The following is a 21712-nucleotide window of genomic DNA, read 5'->3' as shown; positions in this document are numbered from 1 at the left end:
TTAACATTGATTTATTGTTGAGTGAAAAGTTGGAAACATAAGTGATATTATGTAATAATAGCGTCTGAGATTTTATCATTTAATTAGCATTACAATTCTAATAATTTAAAAGTTTTATGACTTGAACTATTCTGTATATTGACCTATTTGATTATAACACAAAGCATGAATTCTTGAGATTTTTTTTTGTTTTGTTTACAAATTCTTAACCAGCAACAGACTTATAGTTTAAATTTTCTTCTACCTGTGATTAATTTTTTGCTTTTTGTTTTCACAGGAGTTTGAGCTGGATGTGGTTGCCATAGTGAACGACACAGTGGGAACGATGATGACATGTGCATATGAGGAACCCACCTGTGAAGTGGGGCTGATCGCAGGTGAGTTACACACGTTTTTAAAAAGGAAAAGAGACATTTGATCTACACATAAAAAAAAAAAAAATATATATATATATATATATATAATATATATATATATATATTTAATTTATCATACCATTGTTTCATATTTTTCAGTGCTGTCTACCAATAGGAAAAACTAATATATAGTTGAAAATGTCTGGGATTTGTATGTTTAAAAACAGAATGCTGAGACTGATGAGATGTGGCTGTGTGTCCTCTTAGGGACAGGCAGTAACGCCTGTTACATGGAGGAGACAAAGAACATTGAGATAGTGGAGGGTAACGAAGGCCGCATGTGTGTCAATATGGAGTGGGGAGCTTTTGGAGACAACGGCTGTCTGGATGACATCAGGACGAGATACGACCAGGCGGTGGACGAGAACTCCCTCAATGAAGGCAAACAAAGGTCAAGACACCTCCAGTATCAAACTAGTTCAACCAGTTTAACACTTTATCAATTCATGTAACGGATATAAAGAAGCAGAGGAAGGTGTTGTGTTAGTGCAGTGTTTTGTCATCTGCTAATTATGAATTGTCTCTTTCTTGTACATGTCAGATATGAGAAGATGTGCAGTGGTATGTACCTCGGAGAGATCGTCAGGCAGATCTTGATCGATCTGACCAAGCGTGGCTTCCTCTTCCGAGGACAAATCTCGGAGACGTTGAAGACCAGGGGCATCTTCGAGACAAAGTTCCTGTCACAGATAGAGAGGCAAGTTAATAATTTAATGCTTTCAACAATTCGATACAATGCAATCAACAATTACCTGCCGCACTATTCCTTTGTGTAAATCAAATATCACAAACTGATGAAACCATATACAACTACAGGCCCTTAAGGGCTTAGGGCTTGCATTAGTGCCAACTATACTCCAACTCCGCCTACAGCTTGTTTCTCCTACCTCCATACAGCATGAAAATTAAGATCCAGAGTGTCACATTTAAGGGGCTATCTATCTATCTATCTATCTATCTATCTATCTATCTATCTATCTATCTATATATAAATAAAATCATATTAAAATAAGAATTACATTTTTGTTATTGTTACCTTATAATAAGCCTTTTATATCTTCAGACACTGCAGATCCTCTGCCATGTTTCTACAGTAGCCTAGAGCAAACAAATTATACCCTGGCTCTACAAAGGGAATTTCTGTTTTTCACCCATTTCGCAGCCACTGTAGTTTCTCTTTTACACTGGGAACCAAAGGGTGAAACAAGGCAATCACCAGCTACATGGCAAGATGCTACTAAATCCTACACACTGGTCCTTTAAGTTGCAGAAAGACAAGTAGCTACAAAGAAAACCATGTCTATTTTCATTTCTGTCATAATTCTTCTGAAAACACACAACAAAAGTAAAAACTATATGACTATACAATTACAACTTAAATATTGATATGGTATTTGCCAAAACAAACATGATATTCAAAGTGATGGTTTATCTAAGTATGTCATCAGGTTCATGTTTAGTTTGATAAGGTCGTGAAATGAAACAGGTAGCTCCTCAGATGAAGGAAAACCTGAAACACCAGAAATAGTTTTAATATATAGCCTATAGCCGAGACATACTATAACAGCAGTATGGTTGAGAGGATAAGTCCATAAAAACACATGCTTCAGCAGCATTGTTCATAGAAAAGTAGAATCTATAACACACCTACAAGAGAAGGAGGGGGCGCAATGTGACCATTTGAATTTATACACTGTTTAAGCCCACCTTAGCCTCTGGCAACAGCTGTGAGGTATCCGGTGACTCTCCTGCTGTTGGCTGACCTCTGACATCCTCTCCCCCCCTGCCCCTCCTGTTCTACAGCGATCGTCTGGCGCTACTGCAGGTCAGGGCGATCCTGCAACAGCTGGGGCTCGACAGCACCTGTGATGACAGTATTATCGTCAAGGAGGTGTGTGGCACGGTGTCCCGCCGTGCGGCTCAGATCTGCGGAGCCGGTATGGCTGCTGTGGTGGACAAGATCCGTGAGAACAGAGGATTGGACCACCTGGATATTACCGTGGGCGTGGATGGCACACTCTACAAGCTGCACCCACAGTAAGTCACAGGATAAGAGCATAATAGGGGGCGTGTTTGGGGGGGAAGGGTCCATTCATTCTAACACTACAATAAATATTGAATTTCATCAGGCTGCAAAGATTGGAACTTATTTTTATTTTCCTGTCTCAAATCAGATCAGAGGGTGGGTGGCACTTGCTTCAACTGGCAAGGAACTAATTTTTGATTAGGAGTATTTTAGATTATTATTTCACACTAAAAACAATTGCAGCGTACTAACGTTTCAGGACACTGATAATAAAGACCTTTTATAGGATGACTAATCTCAATGTTAAGCTGTTTGCTCATTCATAAGTTTATCAAACAAATGCTTTTGCTGGTTTCAGGCCATTAAATATGAAAATCTGCTGTTTTCATATCATCATACATCATTGTCCTTGCAAGTGCTTTACCACTGTGCATAGGAAAGGAATCAGAGGCACTGCATGGCACTGGTCAAGCCCCATTTAGCAAAAGCTTAAGGCTAACATCTTTGTTCCACTGTAAATCAAAGGGTTAGCGGATTGTCCCATTAAGCAGGATTAACAAATTAGCTGGACAATTGCACAGCTACCATCCAGAGAAGCTCTTTTAATTTCAGTCCATCCTTAGTTGTCCAGATATCATAATCCCCTCTTCATGAGACAGGCCCTCGATGAGCTTTCCTTGCTCTACCCTGCTGCTCATCCACGCTGCAAGGCTCGAGTGCCAGCTGCATTTGTTGCTTCTACTCGAAAGCATCTCTCATTTCTTTGAGTTCAGTGCCTCCTAACCACGGTTTCCTGTTGCTTTCCACCCTCAGCTTCTCTCGGATCTTCCAGCAGACAGTGAAGGAACTTGCCCCAAAATGTGATGTCAACTTCCTGCTATCGGAGGACGGCAGCGGCAAAGGGGCTGCGCTCATCACAGCCGTGGGCTGCCGCCAGAGGGAGTTGGAGGCGCAGCAGCACTAAGGACCACTGCCCCATTTATCCTTGAGAACTACCTGCTGCTCCACCACGCCCACGTCACCCGCCGCACAGCCCGACTCCATCTCCCCTTGGCAGCCGTGACTCCACCTCTGCCCCACCTGGCCCCCCCCACAGCCAGAGAGATATGCTGCATGCATAGGGAATTAAAACTGAATATCAAAATATTTATTTATACTGCACCAGAGGGTTTATTATTTCCATGTTTGTACATTTTCCTCAGTAGCTTGTCAGTAAACTGATAAATCTAAACTCCTTAGGTGTGCAATATTTGTGTATTGCTAATTTTATTTTTATATGGAGGCAAATATATAACTGTATTTATATAGCTGAGGCCACTTTGAATCCCAGAGGTCATTAGGATTTTGCACCATAGACACAAGAAAATGTCGGCACTTTTTATATAAGAGTTACAGCAGCATTTCAATGTAACTTCCAAATGAAGCATGTCCTTCTCACTGAATGATGAAACTCATTTTTACAGGCTACCAATTCCAAAAGGGCTCGCTGCACAGGGTTGAATGCAAGAGTCACGGCTGTTAAAATCATCCTCATTTTATGTGCAACCTGCTCACACAATGTGCTAATCTGCTACTAACCATTTTGTGTAACTATTAATGTACTTCACATATTAAAGTATTCCAGCAGCACCATACCATTTATTCCTAACAAGCTGAGAGGGTAGAAAAGGCCCAAGTGGAAGTGTTAGCGTATCCAGTTGCTATTTGTGAACTACTATACTTTTGGTGTTGTGATGAATCCCACTTCTACTCATTGTATGTGCAAAGAATAAATGTTTATTGGGCCCCAAGAAAAAAGAGTGGATACTACGAGCGCTTTCGTGTGTATTTGTGGCTGAGTGTCAGTGTGTCCTACTGTAATGATCTGTAGCTGTCAATGTCCAAAGATCTGTGGAGACCTTGCATGCCTTACATTAAGACAAAGGAGAGCACTGGATCATTTTTTCTTTTTCTTTTTTACATCAATATAGATTTGTGATCGACACAGTGAAAAGTGAACTCATTAAATTATATTTTGTTGTGGAGTAAATCCTGGTCTTTCTTTCTTAAACCCCCAAACAATGGGAGAGGCATGCCTAAACTTGTAATGCTAGAGGGGGAACTGCAGACGGCAGAAGTTCCGAAATGTGGGACAATTATCAAATACAAAGAAACAGAGAAATTAGCTTTGCATGAAGCTCAGCTGAGGAGCTCAACCCAACGCAGTGGGCAGCTGTTTTTGTTCTCAGGTGGATGGGTAGTTAATAAGCGTTTCTTGGTAATAGAACCAATTTTCAGCTGTTTCCACAACATACGTGTCTTTTTATGTACCATAAAGGGTTCTTCTTCACCAATAGATGCTATGAAACGGTATTTATTAGATAAGACGACCTCAGAGATGGTTAGCATCTTCTGTTTTAGGTCCATTAGGATTACCAAAATTATTTCTATTTGCTAAACGCCAGAATAATGGAAGAAGGGTTTACATACACTAAGATTACTATGCCTTTAAACAATTTGGGAAAGCCCAGATGATGATGCCATGTCTTTGAAAGACCACATTTTAGTTAATTAGAAACACACCTGTGGATGTATTTTAAGGCACAGCTGAAACACACTGCTTCTTTGTGTAACATCATGAAAATCAGCCAAAATATCAGGAAGAGGTTCATCCTTGGGTACAATTTCCAGATGCCTGAAGGTGCCACGCTCCTCTGTTCAAACAATTATACGCAAGTATAAACAGCATGGGAATGTCCGAAATTTGGTCCGAAATGTGCATATCAACCCAAGAACAAAAGCAAAAGACCTTGTGAAGATGCTGGCTGAAGCCGGTAAGAGTGTATCATTATTCACAGTGAAACGAGTACTGTACCGACATGGGCTGAAAGGCCACTCTGCCAGGAAGAAGCCAGAAGAAACAAAAAAAGCCAGATTACAGTTTGCAAATGCACACAGAGACAAAGACATTAATTTTTGGAGACAAAACTCAAATCGAACTGTCGGGGCGGTGTTTAGCTCAGTTGGTAGAGCAGCTGCCCCATGTGCTCAGTCCTTGCTGCGGAAGCCCAGGGTTCGAATCCGACCTATGGCTCTTTCCCACATGTCATTCTCCATCTCTTTCTCCCCGCATTCCTGTCACTCTTCAGCTGTCTCTATCAGAAATAAAGCTTGAAAAGGCCAAAAAATAAATAAATAAATAAATCGAACCGTTTGGCCATAATGACCATTGTTACGCTTGGAGAAAAAAAGGGGCCAAGCCTGAGAACACCATCCCAACTGTGAAATACGGGGGGTGGCAGCATCATGTTGTGGGGTTGTTTTGCTGCAGGAGAGAATGGTCACAAAATAGACGGCATCATGAGGAAAGAACATTATGTGGAAATACTGAAGCAATCTTAAGACATCAGCCAGGAAGTTAAAGCTTGGGCGCAAATGGGTCAATGACCTGAAGCATACTGCCAAACTGGTTACAAAGTGGCTTAAGGGGAACAAAGTCAATGCTTTGCGGTGGCCATCACAAAGCCCTGATCTCGGTCCTATTGAAAACTTATGGGCAGAGCTTAAAAGGCATGTGCGAGCAAAGCAGCCTACGATCTTTGACAGAACTTGTTACACCAGTTCTGTCAGGAGGAATGGGCCAAAATTCCTGCCAACTATTGTGAGAAGCTTGTGGATAGATATCCAAAACATTTGACCCAAGCTATACAGTTTAAAGGCAATGGTACCACATACTAATGAAATGTATGTAAACTTCTGACTTTCAAGAAAGTCATAAAAATATTCTCTCATTCTGGCATTTAATATAGAAAATAGAAATAATTTTGGTAATCCTAATTGACCTAAAACAGGAAAAGTTTAATCTGATTTAATGTCAGACAGTGAGAAAAAAAAAAGATTGTGTCTTTTTATACAGTGTATATAAACTTCTGGTTTCAACTCTGTGTGTGTGTGTGTGTGTGTGTGTGTGTGTATATATATATAAATAAATAAATAAATAAATAAATAAAGATTTTCTTCATGTGCCTCAGTTCAACTCCTCATCTGGAAAAGGCTGATAATACTAGTTTGCTTGTGCATACACTGTACGTCCTAGTCATTTCTCATCTGTGCAGTACTGCGTTATACTCACTTCAAGTCTTCGTCCTTGAAAGTACATGCTGATCCTGGAATCTGGCTGTGCTGAGTTCAACCCCCATTGAAGTTTAACCACCCGGAGCAAGGCTACAGCACAAAGAAGATAACTCACCGTACGAATACTCTTAAAATACATATTCATGGAGCACAAGCTGTACATTTGGACACCTGCCAACATCTGTCAGCCTATTAATGTGTCAATATTTTTTTCATTATTGGAATATGACTCTTTGTCTTTGTTACATTGCTACTGTACATTTAACATCCATGCCCTCCTTTATGCTGATGACTACAATACACATTTAATCTAAATTAGAGTTTAAACAATTTGTGTGTGTTTCAACCTTTTCTTTAGGTATGTTCCTGGTGTGTGTGTGTGTGTGTGTTGTGGGTGTGTAGAGGTGTGTTTGCCTGTATTTGTATGCGTTCATGTCTGATGGCTGTGCCGTGTGTCTGTGATGTGGGTTTGTGTGCAGGTATTTGTCCTACTTTCTGAAGGGTGTGTGAGCCTGTGTGCATTAGTCTGAGACAAGTACGGCACATTAACAGTTGTTGACGGACTAGCTGTCGTTAAAGAGAAGAAAACTCCACATCCCCTATTGTGTGTGTGTGTGTGTGTATCCCTGTATGCATGTATATATGTCTGCATGTGTGAGTCTGTGAGTGTGTGTCTGTTTGAACGTGTGTTTGTTTCCAGCTCTCACCGGGTTGGGTGCGTTATACCGAGGGCTTCCTGCTGTATCCATCTGCCTGAAAATTAAAAGCGCCGAAGTGTCACTGCACATTGCAGGTATGTAGTCACGATTAAACGACGTGCAATGACACCGACTTTGTCAGCCACATGAGCGTTAACATGCTCCGCGCAGAAAAAGGCTGGTAGCGGGTTTAGCTGGCGTGCTAACTTCACTAGTTGTGTTTTGCAATTTGCGCTAGCTCGCTAGTAACGTAGCTTGGGTTAGCATTGTGTTTGAAGCGTGTGTGTGTGTGTGTGTGTGTGTGTGTGCGCGGAAGGGCTGCGAGCTCAGACAGCTGCTTTTATGTTATGCCAGGCACGGTGCCAGTCTGCGTTCGCTATTTAACAATTTAGGTCCGTGTTCAGTCGATGTCCGCGCCCCGGTTTGCATGTTTAAATGTTGGTATTTCGTGCAGATTTCCGTGCGGGAGTTGTGCGGCTAATGTCAACAGCTAACGCGGGCTAACGTTAGCTCGTTACCGTTAACCTGTTCGCGTGTCGCTGGAGCTAACGGCCGGACGGTTAACCTGTTCACTTGAACAGTTACAGTCAGTTAACGGGCTGTTTTTAATTGTTCAGCTTCACTGTTCGTGCGTCTGTTTGGCACACCTAAACAGTCCAATTATCTTTTGGTGTTGCGTTAGCGGCCACCCACTGTGCGGAATAAGCCAAATAAACTGACCCGGGGAGCTATTGGTCTCGCGCACGGCACGTGCTGTCATTTGTCCAAAACAGGTGTTCACAGATGATGCACGCGACTTTATTCGGTGATCAATTAGCAGCTTCGTAGCTGTCACCTGTGTCACCTTCAGGTACATCTATCTGTAGGGCTCGAGCAATGTAATAAATGCAAAGTGGACAAGATTTTAAACCTGGGCTTCAACTGACGATTATTAACAATATATAATAATATGTTGATTTATTTATTCTATGATTTGATTATAATCATGCAGTCTACAAAATGTCGGGAAGTGCTGAAAAATGTCTCCCCCAGTTGGTCTGAGCCGCAGTACAAAAAAAAAAAAACCTTTTAGATGTTCAGTTTATCATTCAAATCCAGGATAAACAACATTTATTTGGTATTTTTGCTTCACAAATGACTTAAATGGTTATGAAAATTGTTGATGATTCATCATTTATGCTGATTGACTTGTCGTTTCGTTACAAACAAACATTCAATACAACAGCTTGGTGTTTAATCGTTCTTATTATGACTTATTTCAACAGTGGAAACAACCTCTTGACGTCCCTCTCGCTCAGGATAACAAAGGCAGCTCCTCCTCTCCACACTTGAACCACAGCAGAGCAGCAGTTTGAAAGCTTCCATCAGACTCATGACTGTTTGAGGGGACACGGACCCACCGTGGCCCATGCACTGTACCCGTTTCCCTCCCTGCCCTCCTTATCCCTCAAGCTGACGCAAAACCCCAGACACCTTCCCCCCCTCCCCCACCCCCACTCCCACCCCATCCCCAGCGACTCACCTCCCCCCGCCATGGCGCCCGGCACGGAGACGGTGCACTACATCCACCTTCACAACTCCAGCCAGTCGGTGCTGGAAGCCCTGCGCACGCAGCGGCGTGAGGGCCTCTTCTGCGATGTCACCGTGCGGATACATGATGCTTCGCTGCGTGCCCACGCCTGCGTCCTGGCGGCCGGTAGTCCTTTCTTTCAAGACAAGCTGCTTTTGGGTCACTCTGAAATCTCTGTGCCGCCGTTGGTGCCCGCCGAAACCGTGAAGCAGCTTGTAGATTTCATGTACAGCGGCTCGCTGGTGGTGCTGCAGTCGCAGGCCCTCTGCATCCTCACTGCTGCCAGCATCCTCCAGATCAAGACGGTCATCGACGAGTGCACCCAGATCATCTCTCAGAGAAAGGCAGCAGCAGGGGCGGCGAGCGCTGCCGCAGCAGCCGCGGCGGCGGCGGCAGCGGGAGGAGGGATGCTCGGAGGAGTTCTCCCTAAACAAGAAGAGCGTGGCGGGGGGAAAGGGACGGAGAGAGGCAGCAGTGGAAGCTGTTCTGTTGGTGGAGGTGGGGGTGGAGGTTACGCCAACTTCTCTAACTTCATGGCTGAGTGTGGCTCTGGTAACATGGGCGGGGGGTTAGGGGGTGCTCGCATTAGTGTCAGTGAGAGTGGCCCAGGCCCGATGGAGCAAGCTAATACCGTGAGTCTGATGGCGCTGGGTGACATGGGCCCCGGGTCCATGTGTGGCAGTGACGGACTGGGCTCTGGGGCCGGCACAATCCTCATGAAGCAGACCTCCAGCTGTACTCAGGATGTCAGGTACAAGCTCCGAGACCTGTTGGCACAGACGGCCAACGGAGCCAGCACTAGTAGCACAGGGAACCTCTCAGCGGGCTGCAGCTCTGGCGTGGGCAGTGTGGAGAGCATCGGCAGGGACAGCCTCCGCGGCAACACAACTGACCTCTCTGATGACCTGGTGGGGATGGACAGATACAGCGAGGAGGAGGATTTGGACGGCAGAGAGCGGGGAAGAGATGGAGACAGAGACAGGGGGGCGAGCCACAGCCGCAAGCAGAGGCAGCCGCTAAGACTCCAGGTAGAGGGATAAGGGGAAGGGTTGCCATGGTTACAGCTTTCAGGCATGCAGAGCTGCAACGGTTTGCTTTTCTTTCTTTTTCTGCTTTTCCCTCTTCTCACACTGCATTGGCGTATATCGCTGAGATGTTTCTGCACTTTGCACAATTGAAGAGAAGCTCTCGTCGTAACTTCTGCAGTAATTGCCTTGTTGATATTCTATGGACTTCTGCATATTTACTGTAGGTCATTAAACTTATTAGTAGCTGCTTGAAGGGGCTGTAGCCGGGTCAATGCACTCTATAATGTTCTTATGGACTTTCTGCTGCCACTCTTGCAAACATATTTCTTTACTACTCAGAATTGAAATGGACCTTTTTCTCTCTAGGTGCTGGGAGGAGAGGGAGTGGTGGTGAAAGATGAAGGGGTCCAGGACACAGATGGGACCGTCTATGCCTTGGAGGACGGGAGACGAGACGGAGAGCAGGAGGGCTCCCAGGAAGCCATGGCAGGCTTTGGACAGGTGGGTTTAACTAAGAGGTGAGCTGCAGCTGTGGGAGCCAATGAAAGAGCAACTGATTAAAAAATATATATTAGAGATGTAACGCTCACTTTTATTGAACGTTTTTAAAAATGTATCAGCTGCTTGTAGAAGGACGTTGAGAGCATGAAACATCTTGCAGATTTTAAGTGTTGAGCCTTGATTTTAAGGTATGATGTAAGATGTTTTGGTGGAGATTTTTATATATTGCCTCAGAAGGAAACTTTTACCTTATTGTGTTAGATTTATTCTCAGCATTTCTGTCACAAGTCCTGAAGTAAGTAGAGGGAAAAACATGGTGGAGCGGATTTATGCCGCAGCCTGCTGTACCCTGCAGACTACACAAGGAACATCTGCCACACAGTCAAAATGATTCAGCTTTGCCTGTCAGTTTTCTCAAAATTGCTGCAGAGTAAGTCAGATTGAAAATGAATTAATCCGCTCAGTTTAGGAGGTTAAGGTGTTATGTTTTTCATACAAAGAAAAGCATGTGATCTTCTAAATTACCCAACAGCGCTTCAAATAATCTCATCTTCTCTCTTTGAGCAGTTTTTCTGCTCTGTTCTTTAGTTTGCATGGCATGGTGTGAAGCAGCTTCTTACTTGCATATGTCAGCACAGAGCATTGCACTATTCAGACACAGCAAAATGGCATGTTATATTTTATACAGTTAATTATGTGACTTTGCAGATATGCTTATCTTTATACCTCCTAAAAATTGGTCCTCAAATATTTATGCACAAATTTGAATGTATCTTTAAATTTGACCTCTAACGTGACACTGATTTCAGAATATAGTATTATTGTGATAACTAGCCACTATTTGGAGTTTTTTTTTTTTTTTTTTTTTTTTTTCAAAAAAATAATTTGGACTTTACAATGTACTATAAGTGTCTTCAGATTAGGGCGTAATATCATGTAATATACTATGAGTCAACAAAGATTTGACAACATGTAGAGATTTTGCCACAACTCATTTTTAGAATACGGTGTGATTGCACACAGGGTTCTCTGCGGTTCTGATGAGATCAGACAGATCACATCTCGAGGTGTCTCACACTGTGGCTGGACCTTAGCTAGATGTCAATGATACCTTTGTACAGTTTGACTACGTTTGTAAAAAAGAAACTGACCCAACATGTTGAAAGGTCTCCTATCTCCACTTCTTCTGCTATCTCAAGCAAAAAAAAAAATCTACAAACGAGTCCTGTCTTCAGCAAGAAAAAAATGAGTAGGAACCACACAGCAGCATCGCTTCAGGAGATTCTCGAGGGACCACTACAACGTGCAAAACGAGAGCCACATGACTGATGGTGGTAGCTGGGCTAAAAGTAGTGCTAGCAGGCTTCTCCACTGATTCTGATTGCCTTCATTTGTAGCCTAGTTTGCAAGGCTACCACCAAATTAGCCTACAGATGTCTATGGCTGTATCTGTCTGTCACATGACCTTTGGCTGCCTACCTTTCACAAAGGAGCCATTGCTAGCACGTAAGTGGTCGCAGTGTCATATTTTACAAATGATTGTTGCTTGGAGATACAGGGTGCAGACATGCTCATGCTCAAGTATGGTGTTTGTTTAGAGAAGTGAAAAGAGAAAATTGAGAAAGAGGAAGTTATGTCATGTTGCCAATTACAGCTTGCCTTTTGGAAATTAGGTGAAACAGGCTCCTGATTACAAAGCAGACAAAATTGAGATGAGAATTCTTATTAACAGGTTCAAATGCAAAGATCCATATTTAGATGTCATTATCCAAATAAGGTATTCAGATACAGAATGCATGTTAACACCAGGTGGAACCGGATTACAATGTTGTAAATTCATATGCAGAACTGATATATTACAATATTGGATTCTCAATATTGTATCAATATGATAAAGTTCTATGATTTTTTTATATTTAGTTCAGTTAATTAACCAAAATATATGTAAATTAGTTTTCAGAAAGTATACTGCATAAAGATGAGGGATTTCCTGCTCCTTTTACATTAAACAAGCTCCACCCGTGCTGCCGTTTCTTCTTCTTTCAGATGAGCTCTGCAGCCGTACATCAAACTTTTGATCACAACGCTGTTGCACCACTGATGCATGCGTAGGATTGGGGAACCAGTAGGTTTCAATGTGTAAATAATGAGGGATGTGGTCTGTGCACATGAAAGGAGACACAGTGGAGTACTGAGAAATGTGCAGTTAGGGATTTGTTTCTTAACATACGCACACATTTGTTGAGGTGAACATGTTTCACCAAAGGAGTTTAGAGCACAGAGGCGCGCAGGATGTAAACCTATGGAGCAGGTAAGTGTTAAGCTTAATACGGTAGCTCAGTCAGGGTGTCTACGTACAGTATGTCACAGGGAGAACGGAATCTCAGATCTGACAAAAGTGTTTTTCTCAAAGATTGAGAGAGCAGGATTTTTTTCTTTTTTCAACAGTTATTAAACTGAAGCCAAAATATGAATGCCACCAAGATTTTTCATCTGAGATATGAGTGTTGGGATCTTTATTAAAGTCTGTGTGTCTCTTCAGGATTTCTATGATGAGCAGGGGGTGTTTTCAGAGAATTTCTGGCCCCAGAGTGAGCCTCCTCAGGCCATGGCTTTCAACCCCAGAGGAAGGGTCAATAAGCCTTTGACTCCACCTCCAACCACACAGTCCATCAACAACCAGGTCAGTGCCAGAGGTAGAGTTACAGTGTGTTTCAGTTGAAAAACATACATATTCTTATTGTCACCAATGGACACCACAACCTAATCTGCTCACACTGGATGCTGCTCTGCTAATTCCTAAAAAACAACAACATTATCTAAACTCTCTATTTTTTTGTGTCTTACAGAAGAATATCTGTTATATAGAGCTGTTGTTCTAACTTTTCAATTACATCTTGGCCAAATGTTTAGCTACGCATAGTCTTTAAGGTTAGTTAGTAAAAAGTTATGTGACTGGTTTGCTTTCATTCGCAGCATCTTAAAGGACTAGGATACGGTCATTGAATTCCAAAGCTGAGTGCCTTCCCAAAGACAGTTCATTTAAGTGTGACATTTACTGTATTTCATCTGTTTTTTGGTATGATGTGTGATTGACAGATAGCAGAATTTAATGCAATGCAACACTAAAATTAATTAATTAAGACTTAACAAAAATGAACAATGAAACAAAAATAACACAGAAAACTAAATGAAGGTGTCAGTTTTAGTGTGATGGACAAACCCCCTCCTACACAGTTTGATTGACAGGCGTGTTTAATTTGAAAATGAAAATGCAAAGGAGGGTTTACATTTGCAGGCACTTGACCATGTGGAAAGGTAAATATAAACAGAACCACTGCCACTCGATTTGTCATCCTTATACAAGGATAAATACAATAACTAAATAATAAAATAGCTAATTTAATTATAATTTACAAGGAATTGTGTTGAAATTATGTTTTTAATTTAAATGACAAGGTCATTTTAGAAGAAGACAAAACAAATACAAAATTATATTTATGATGAGTTTTACTATTATCTACTTTTGATAGACAAAGATTCAATATTGTGTTTTGCAACATGCACTAAAAGGATGTCATAGATATGACAACAACATTTGGAAGCTAATAAAAATAAAGCTTCAATGATTAGTCAATCATCTGTTAGTTTTCAGTTTATAAATTAATTGCAAACTATTTTAATAATCGATTAATCATTCTGTCATGTTTTTTTAAGAAAAGAATGACAAAATTCCAGATTTCAAATGTGAATATTTTCTGCTTTCTTTAGTCCTCTGTGACAGTAAACTTTGTAAGTAAGAGTAATCTTTAGGTTGTGGACAAAACAAGGCATTTGAGGATGCTACCTTGGGTTTTTAGAAACAGTGATCAACATTTATCACCATTTTTTGACATTTAATGGACCAAACAATTAACCGATAATTTAGTTGCAGCCCTAAATAAAAATAAGACCACACATGACAGTACAATGAATGAATAACATATGAGAACACATACAATCCATATATATCCATAGATGTGTCAACAAAAATAAAAACAAAGAAGGAAATAAACAAATAAACTTATCACGTGTCATTCCATCTAGTGCATGTTGTTTTTTGCCCTCAGCTCCTTTTCCAGTACCCAGTGAGCCAGTCGCAGCCAGCTCCGTTTTACGTGGGCGGGCCAATGGGTGGGATTGACACCATGGCAGGAACGGAGCCCAGTCAGCAGGCTCCTCCCCCTGCGCCGATGACCCCGGCCCCGCCGCCCTCCACCTCCTCCTGCTCCGCGGGCCCCTCCCCTTCCTCCCAGGGATCTGAGACCTCGTTCGACTGCACGCACTGTGGCAAATCTTTACGTTCCAGGAAGAACTACAGCAAGCACATGTTCATCCACTCCGGTAAGACACGCTTTCTTCTCCTCCATTTGTTTATTATTTATTTAATTAGTACTCCTTAACTTCACTTGAACTTTGAAAGGTCTCAGTCAAATGAGTTGTGATGTGTTGATGTTGTTCTTATCAGACCCTGGTATGGAACTGTTGTCAGTACAAGCTCTGATAAACTCACTGTACACTACCTCCCCAGCACCAAGCAGCAGACGTACACCGTTAGAGACCAGCTGTTGAAGAAAGTGGAACATCTTGTAGCTAAAACGTCTCCACCAACTCCCGAACAGTTTTCTTAGGAGTTGGTGGATACCAAACCAGAACTAAAAGGAGAGTAATTATGAGACGACCTTTCATTATGAAGAAACAAGATGGACTCCAATAATATAAATATAATTGTGATTCAGACATCTCATTGTTTTTCTGCCCCTGAGTGGTAAAAAACTGTAAATGCAGCTGAAGCTTTACTTCTCACATAATTTGCAACTTCTGAGTAGGTAGACACACGTATCAGGATGCTGTTTAGCTTAATATATAAACCACCCAGTATCATTCATTATTGATAATGCAGAAGGTTCTCTCTTAATACATCTATCTAAACAATTCGCAAACCTTTTTTCTTCTTACAACATTGTATTTACTTTTTATTACTTTTTATTTACATTTTATTTATTTTATTTTATTACTATCTCCTTAGACCTGCTAACTTGTTTTATGTATTAATCTAAATTTCAAACTTTTAGTGTGATGGTCTAAATGCTGTTTCAGAGGAGGTGCTTCTATAGGGTCTGAGCAATCTTTGTCAAGTCTATTTTTTCTGGAGCCGGGGCCAAATTCTTATTGCTTGATTCCACCAGGCACGGCTGAAACACGCTCTGGCTGTGATAGGGCCACCGGAGCTGATCGAGGCCATTCTAGACGATGCTTGTGATTCCACCACAAGCACCGCAGCGCGTCTCAGAAACGACTCTCCACTCTGCGGAAAATATGCTGGTCTATTTTTGGTGGAAACTGCGACCTGCTGCGTCAAGCAGCACAGAGCAGACTGAGCTGCCTGGGAGAGAGAAACAGAAACAGCATAGAAAATCCGGTCAATTTTCAAAATAAAGCACACTATGCAGAAGCCGATCGTAAAAATAGACAACTCTGTCAACAATTCAACAACAGCAATTCAACTCTGTCGCCTAATGACCAAATCTGAGTGTAGCAAAATGAACAAAAAAGAACAACATCACAGAGTTATGCTCAGGAATCAAGGTGTGGTTGCTGATAAATATAAGAAATTCTTGCCAGAATTAATATAAAATATTAGATTTTCAAAGCCTCTTTGGATTGGCTTTATGGTTGTAATATAGGACAAACATAGACAAAATTAGGTATAAAGTAATTAGAAGAATTGCATGACATTGCATCAGATAAAAGTGTCAAACAAAAACCTCAATAACAGATTCAGTTGTCTTTCAATGCGTTATAATTATTAGTAATAGATAATAAGTAGTAGAAAATAGATCTACTGACATGACTTTTTTTCTGTGTCTTTGTCTCTCCAGGTCAAAAACCTCATCAGTGCTCCATCTGCTGGCGCTCCTTCTCGCTGCGCGACTACCTCCTCAAACACATGGTGGTGCACACTGGTGTCAGGGCCTTCCAGTGCTCCATGTGCGGCAAGCGCTTTACCCAGAAAAGCTCACTCAACGTGCACATGCGCACCCACCGTGCCGAGCGCACCTTCCAGTGCAACGTGTGCCACCGGGCCTTCACCCACCGCACCTTGCTGGAGCGCCATGCCCTGCAGCACGCCCACCACGCCCCCCAGGCCCAGGGCCAAGGCCAGGGGCGCGGGCCCGACATGACCTCACCTACCAAGCACAGTCCTCCGGCTCTGGGAGGGCCCTCAGGTATGGCTGGCGCGGCTGGCATGGTTGGCAGCATGGCCAACATGCCCAGCCACGGAGCTTCTTCCACCTAGACAGAGAAGGCGAGATACGGGGGAGAGGGGGAGGTTAGTGAGCCCATTCCTTGAACCAACACTTATTTGGTCCTAACAGCCTTGTTGATCTTTTGTTCTGGAGGGAACAGCGCGTATAGGTTCCCATTGTTTTAGCTCAATGACACCTTCAATCAGGGTTCCTACACAAACCGGAACGGCTTTTGAAGTTTGAATATTATGTCAGTTTTAAAGGTGTTTTGGAACTGCACAAAAAAACAGGAAACGTATGTAAAAAGTAGAGGTGTTCCCTCCCCAGAAACCCATCATAAGTAGTTGTAGTCCTACTGTCATTTCCTGTGTTGTGACATTGTTGCTGTGACGACTAATCATAAAAGCTAACAATCACACAGCTTGTTGAACAGCCATCCAAAATCCAGCCAAAAAGTTGGTGGAGAGAAGAAAAAGTCTTGAATTTTTAAATAAAGATCGTGTAGGAACCCTGTTTCAAAGACACCAGAGAGTCACCAAAGAGGTTAGGAATAGAGAGCGGGTTTGGGAGTTGGTGAGGGCATGGAGATTTCTAGGATTTCTAGGTGGAGGTGAGGGTGGGGGGTGGGATAGGATGCAGTTTGGGGTTATATAGTGATGCAAGTTATGGAGAACAAGGGGAACGAGGGGTTTGGTAGGGAGGGTGGGGGGTGGCGGGTGGTAGTTGCAGAGTTTTATTTACCTTCAGTTCATTTAATTCAAGTTGAGAATTGGAGTTGAGAATTCAGTTCTGTTCAGTGACACATCTTTAAGAGCAAAAAGGTGTGAACATAACTTTTTTAACCCAAGATCTCAGCAAAGTTGCAGAGTAAGAGTTTCCAGAACTATGAAAAAAGAGCCAGGTTGGAACAAAAAACATTTCTTAAAATTGGAGAGGTGTTAAGATCCGCTCTTCTCGTGGCACGTTAGCCCGTTAGCATGTTTTGATGAAACGTGAAGTTAAGTGGGAGCTTGTCCAACCTGTGATGACAGCTTGTTATGTTGTCCGGCTTTTTTTATTATCTTCCTTCTGGTTCTATTTAAAAATCATAGCATACTGAAGGCCCACGCAACTCCACCCTTATAAAATAATGCAACCTAGTTAGCTTGAAATAGCTTCAATCTAAGCTGTCAAGCAAAAATTAGGTGCTTTTCTTTCAAATCTGGATCTGAACACATTTTGAAAGTAATATATTTAGTTAACATGACACCAACTGTGGACAAACAACTCCATCCTCCAAGTTCAACTTAAGAAGTAAGATAAAAATATCACTATAGGGCACTAAATTATGGACCTCTAAATTCCTGTTTTCATAGTGAGGTAAACACAAAGTGAAAATTAGACTCAAGGCGAATCCATACAAGATCGGTATAACCAGTGTATAATCAGAGGGAGTATAATCAGTCAAGACCACTTAAACTGAGACCAAGTCAAGATTGTATTTGTTATTTTGTATATAGATTGTATTTACTCACAAACAACTTTAATGATTCTTTTTTTTAATCCACAGTCCCAAAACTGAACTAGTTCATGTTCATTCATAAAATACTGAGTTTGATTTGTTTCAGGAACTTAGTTTTCTGTGCCGTATAACTACAGACCGTAGGCCAATTTACGAAAGTGTGCTGGGACAAATTAGACATTATTAGGTGATTCATGGGTTATATCCCCGCAGTTGTGGTCTTGACCGGTCTTGAAATAAAATCCCATGTCTTTTTTGTCTGAGACTGAGACAAGGCCGAGTTAAAAATGCAGTCGGCTCTTCATCAAGGCCGAGACCTTCAAAAAATGTTCTTGAGACCAGTCTTGAGTACTACAACACTGAATACAATGTCCAGATTAGCTTTAGGCAGTGGAAATTTACGCAAAGACACTTTTTTACTAGCTAGATTTGAAAATTCAAACAGAAAAGTAGGAGAACTGGAGGAAAATAACAGAAAGAACTGGAGGTCAGTCCTGGAAAGTTTTGAGACTCTCAAAAAAAATAAAACGCTCGAGTGGCCTTAATAGCCTCGTTGTTGTTTTTTATATATATTTCTGAAGAAAATGCACTTCAGAATTAACTGAATTGAATGTGAATGGAGCCTGGCGCTATTCAGGATCAAACCAGGGTGACAAAGAGGGTTGTTGATGAATGATTCGACGAAGAAGGAAAAGTAGCAAAATTGAGGCTACAGCAGGGAGGGGAGGGAGGGAGGGAGGGGAGGGAGGAAGGAGGGGAAGGAGAGGGGGGACGCATAACGCACAGCAGTGTGAATGAAATTCACCATCATCCATTAGACAGCTTTGTAACATTTTCCACAGGCGCCACTGGTCAGCCCCAGGATCATATACCTCGAACCAGGACGAGCCTCTGATGGCTCGGAGGAACACTATTTTCTCATTTGAAATGTTTGGGAAACATTTCAGCATGTTTTACACATACACACACACACACACACACCTACAATTACCTCGGTGGTCCAAAGACAGGCATTATGCTTCACATCTTTTAAGCTACATCAAACGAAGAAACAGTGAAAAATGAAAGCTAAGATAGATCTGTTTACTTTTTGAAAGCTTACTAAAGTACTTCTATGTAAAATTCCTGTACATCGCTATAACGCTCAGTTTGTTATTTGTTGCTCATGTGATTCTTTGATGCAGAAATAAGGCAGGACATTTAAAAAAAAAAAAAAACTTTAAAGAGAAAGAGCCATTCAGAGGAAGTTAAACTTGGTTGAATAACTATGACAAATCAGTGATTTTTATTGGGATTTTTATTGAGTGTTTGTGTTTGTCTTTTGGGACTCTGGTTAATAATAAATGGGAAGTGTTTGTTGCTTAAAAAAACAATAAAAGCTTTTCTCGCAGCACTATAATAAAAAAAAAATAAAATAAAACAACTTTTTAACGTTTTAGTACAACTAAATTAATCATGAAAATGTACAATCACCCCTACAAGTTTTGACCAAGTCAAACTCGTGATAATGGTAATTATCACATTAATATTTATTACAATTTGATCTCTATGCACAGTTAAGTTTGCACAGCATAATACATAGACATAGATGTTGTTGATGTCCCCTAAAGTATTTGGCCTGAGATTGTTTTTGTTTTCTGTTTTTTACACCTAAAAGGTGATCTTAAAAAGACCTTATGTGTCCCTGCTTTTTGCTCATTTTCCTTAATGTTTGTCAGTCGAAGCATTATATGATATTCAGTAGTTTACTTAAGCTTTGTAAGAGCCTTCTAATTGACATGATTTCCGAAGTGGGCCTCACTTAACAAGTGAGATATGTTTGAGCTTGAGAACTTTGCGAGTGATGAGATAATTTGACAAAAATATCACTTTAATCAAGACTTATTTTCATTTAAAAGAGTGAGTCCAGCAAAGGCGTAGATTCAAATCCTTTCTGTCTGGACTTCACTATAAATATTGACATTTAATGTCCCATTTTAAATGTGGAAAAACTGCTTATTTACAGGGAGCAGGCCTAGCAGCGTGTGTTCATTGGCCTCTGAACGTTGCAAATAATTTGCAGACTCAGTAGTTTGTGTTGTGGATGAAAAGAAGATAAAGAAAACAAGCTTAAGAGTAGCTGGACTGAAACTCCTCCAACTCACTGTTGGTTATAAGCTATATAAAAAAAAATTAACGCCAAACCTTTGGTGCTTTTTTGGAAATCTTTACCTCATTTGCCAGTTGCCAACACCATGCTGTGGTCTGGGTTTGGTAAATAAGCAGTGTTGAGCTGTTTCAGAGGTTTGATCTATCCTCAGCAGTGGAAGTGGTTTTGGTGCATTTTGTCTGAGGCGGACCCTTGTACAGTACTGTAATATGTGTGCTTTGAAGCCATGTCAGCGCATTGTAACGTACTGTGTTATGCCTTTTTTCTGTTTTTTGTTTCATTGGGAGGGAAGTTGATAATTGTTTTTTCTACATTAATATTTCTTTAACAGAGTATGTCAGAAGAAAAAAAAAGTCATTTTATAAAAAAAAAAATTAAAAAAAATCATTTGTCATCGTAAAACCACATCTTTTATGTATAAAAAGACTAAAGGCATGATTTTAACTTTTTCTGAGAACTTAGATGTTGTACTCAATGAATTAATTGAATTTTAAAAATGAGTGATTTCAAAGATTTCTTTCTCCAAATAAAAAGTCTTCTATGGCTCCAGGCCAGCTGCTCGTCATTGGATTTTAATCTTTTTTCAGTCGTGTGTGCGTGCGTGCGTGCGTGTGTGTGTGTGTGTGTGTGTGTGCCTTTACATCAAACGTATGACGAATCAGGGCCACAGCTTTTCAACCTTTAGTCTTTATTATTATTTCTCAGCAGTTTATACACTTGAAAACTAACCTTGTCTTCTACATTTGACCCATCCTATACAGTAGAGGGAGTACTGGGCTGTCGTTGGCGCCTCGAGAGTTGGGGTTTAATGTCTTGCTCAAGGACACTTCGACAAAGAGAGGGTATATACTTATTGATCCTCAAATCATCCTCAAACAATCACATCCTGATGTTTTTGCACTTAAAACTTATTTTTCTTGCTCATATTGCTTCAGATTTTGTCTGATTTAAGTCAAAACTTCAATCATGTTATTCTGCTAAGCCACATTGTGAAGATGCTTCAAGTAAAATGAGCTATTGAAAATTAAACTTGAACACAAGTGTTGTCGGCAAAGTGTCCTCAAACTGTCAAAAGTACTCATTATTCAACAAAATGCTGACTGAATGTTATTGTGCTGTTGTCTGTTCTAATGTCTGATAATGATTGCTGAGGCTTTCATGTGTAAACAGAGCTATTACTAATAATTAATTATTAACTAGTTTATATGCTGTTTAATCAGTAACAATGTCAGCTAGTTTAAAAGCTGCCCATGTTGTATGTAACCTATTTACAAAGTAACTGAAGTGAAAAGCATAAAAGTTGCCTGTGAAAAGTAATACAGTAAAAGTACAAAGTAACATAAAAGTTAGCTCAAAATTGTACCAATCCTCAGTGTATCCAGTTACTCTCTACAGATGTTAGTACTGATGCTTTTCACAA

The 21712-nt window shown here is 41.1% G+C and overlaps 2 protein-coding genes across 6 annotated transcripts in view; one reads left to right on the top strand and one right to left on the bottom strand.

Annotated features, from left to right (window-relative positions):
• Nucleotides 1-7386, bottom strand: part of myom2a (myomesin 2a) — a 61740-nt gene extending 54354 nt beyond the window's left edge. The window contains exons 1-4 of one of the 2 annotated variants that reach the window (XM_027283038.1): nt 7263-7386; nt 6554-6645; nt 2124-2279; nt 986-1096 (exon numbers count right to left, since the gene is read on the bottom strand). In XM_027283038.1, coding sequence (XP_027138839.1) covers nt 986-1096; nt 2124-2188 — 176 coding nt within the window. In that variant the 5' untranslated portion in view covers nt 2189-2279; nt 6554-6645; nt 7263-7386. Of the gene's footprint in view, nt 1-985; nt 1097-2123; nt 2280-6553; nt 6646-7262 lie in introns of those variants that run through there. The other variant, XM_027283035.1, reaches the window with a different exon arrangement.
• zbtb45 (zinc finger and BTB domain containing 45) lies at nt 7224-20842 on the top strand. 4 transcript variants are annotated; one of them, XM_027283039.1, is made up of 6 exons: nt 7224-7348; nt 8519-9851; nt 10218-10352; nt 12895-13035; nt 14462-14735; nt 16274-20842. In XM_027283039.1, exons 2-6 carry the CDS (start codon nt 8787-8789, stop codon nt 16690-16692), a joined length of 2034 nt encoding a protein of 677 aa, XP_027138840.1. In that variant the 5' UTR covers nt 7224-7348; nt 8519-8786; the 3' UTR covers nt 16693-20842. The 4 variants fall into 4 exon arrangements, with proteins under 4 accessions (XP_027138840.1, XP_027138841.1, XP_027138842.1 ...); XM_027283040.1 differs by lacking the exon at nt 7224-7348 and adding an exon at nt 7550-7645; XM_027283041.1 differs by lacking the exon at nt 7224-7348 and adding an exon at nt 7969-8103.
• Nucleotides 20843-21712: the final 870 nt, after the last annotated feature.

This window comes from Larimichthys crocea, chromosome X (genome assembly GCF_000972845.2).
Source record: "Larimichthys crocea isolate SSNF chromosome X, L_crocea_2.0, whole genome shotgun sequence".
Taxonomy (NCBI): Eukaryota; Metazoa; Chordata; class Actinopteri; family Sciaenidae; genus Larimichthys; species Larimichthys crocea.
This window is presented reverse-complemented; position numbering and strand designations above follow the sequence as displayed.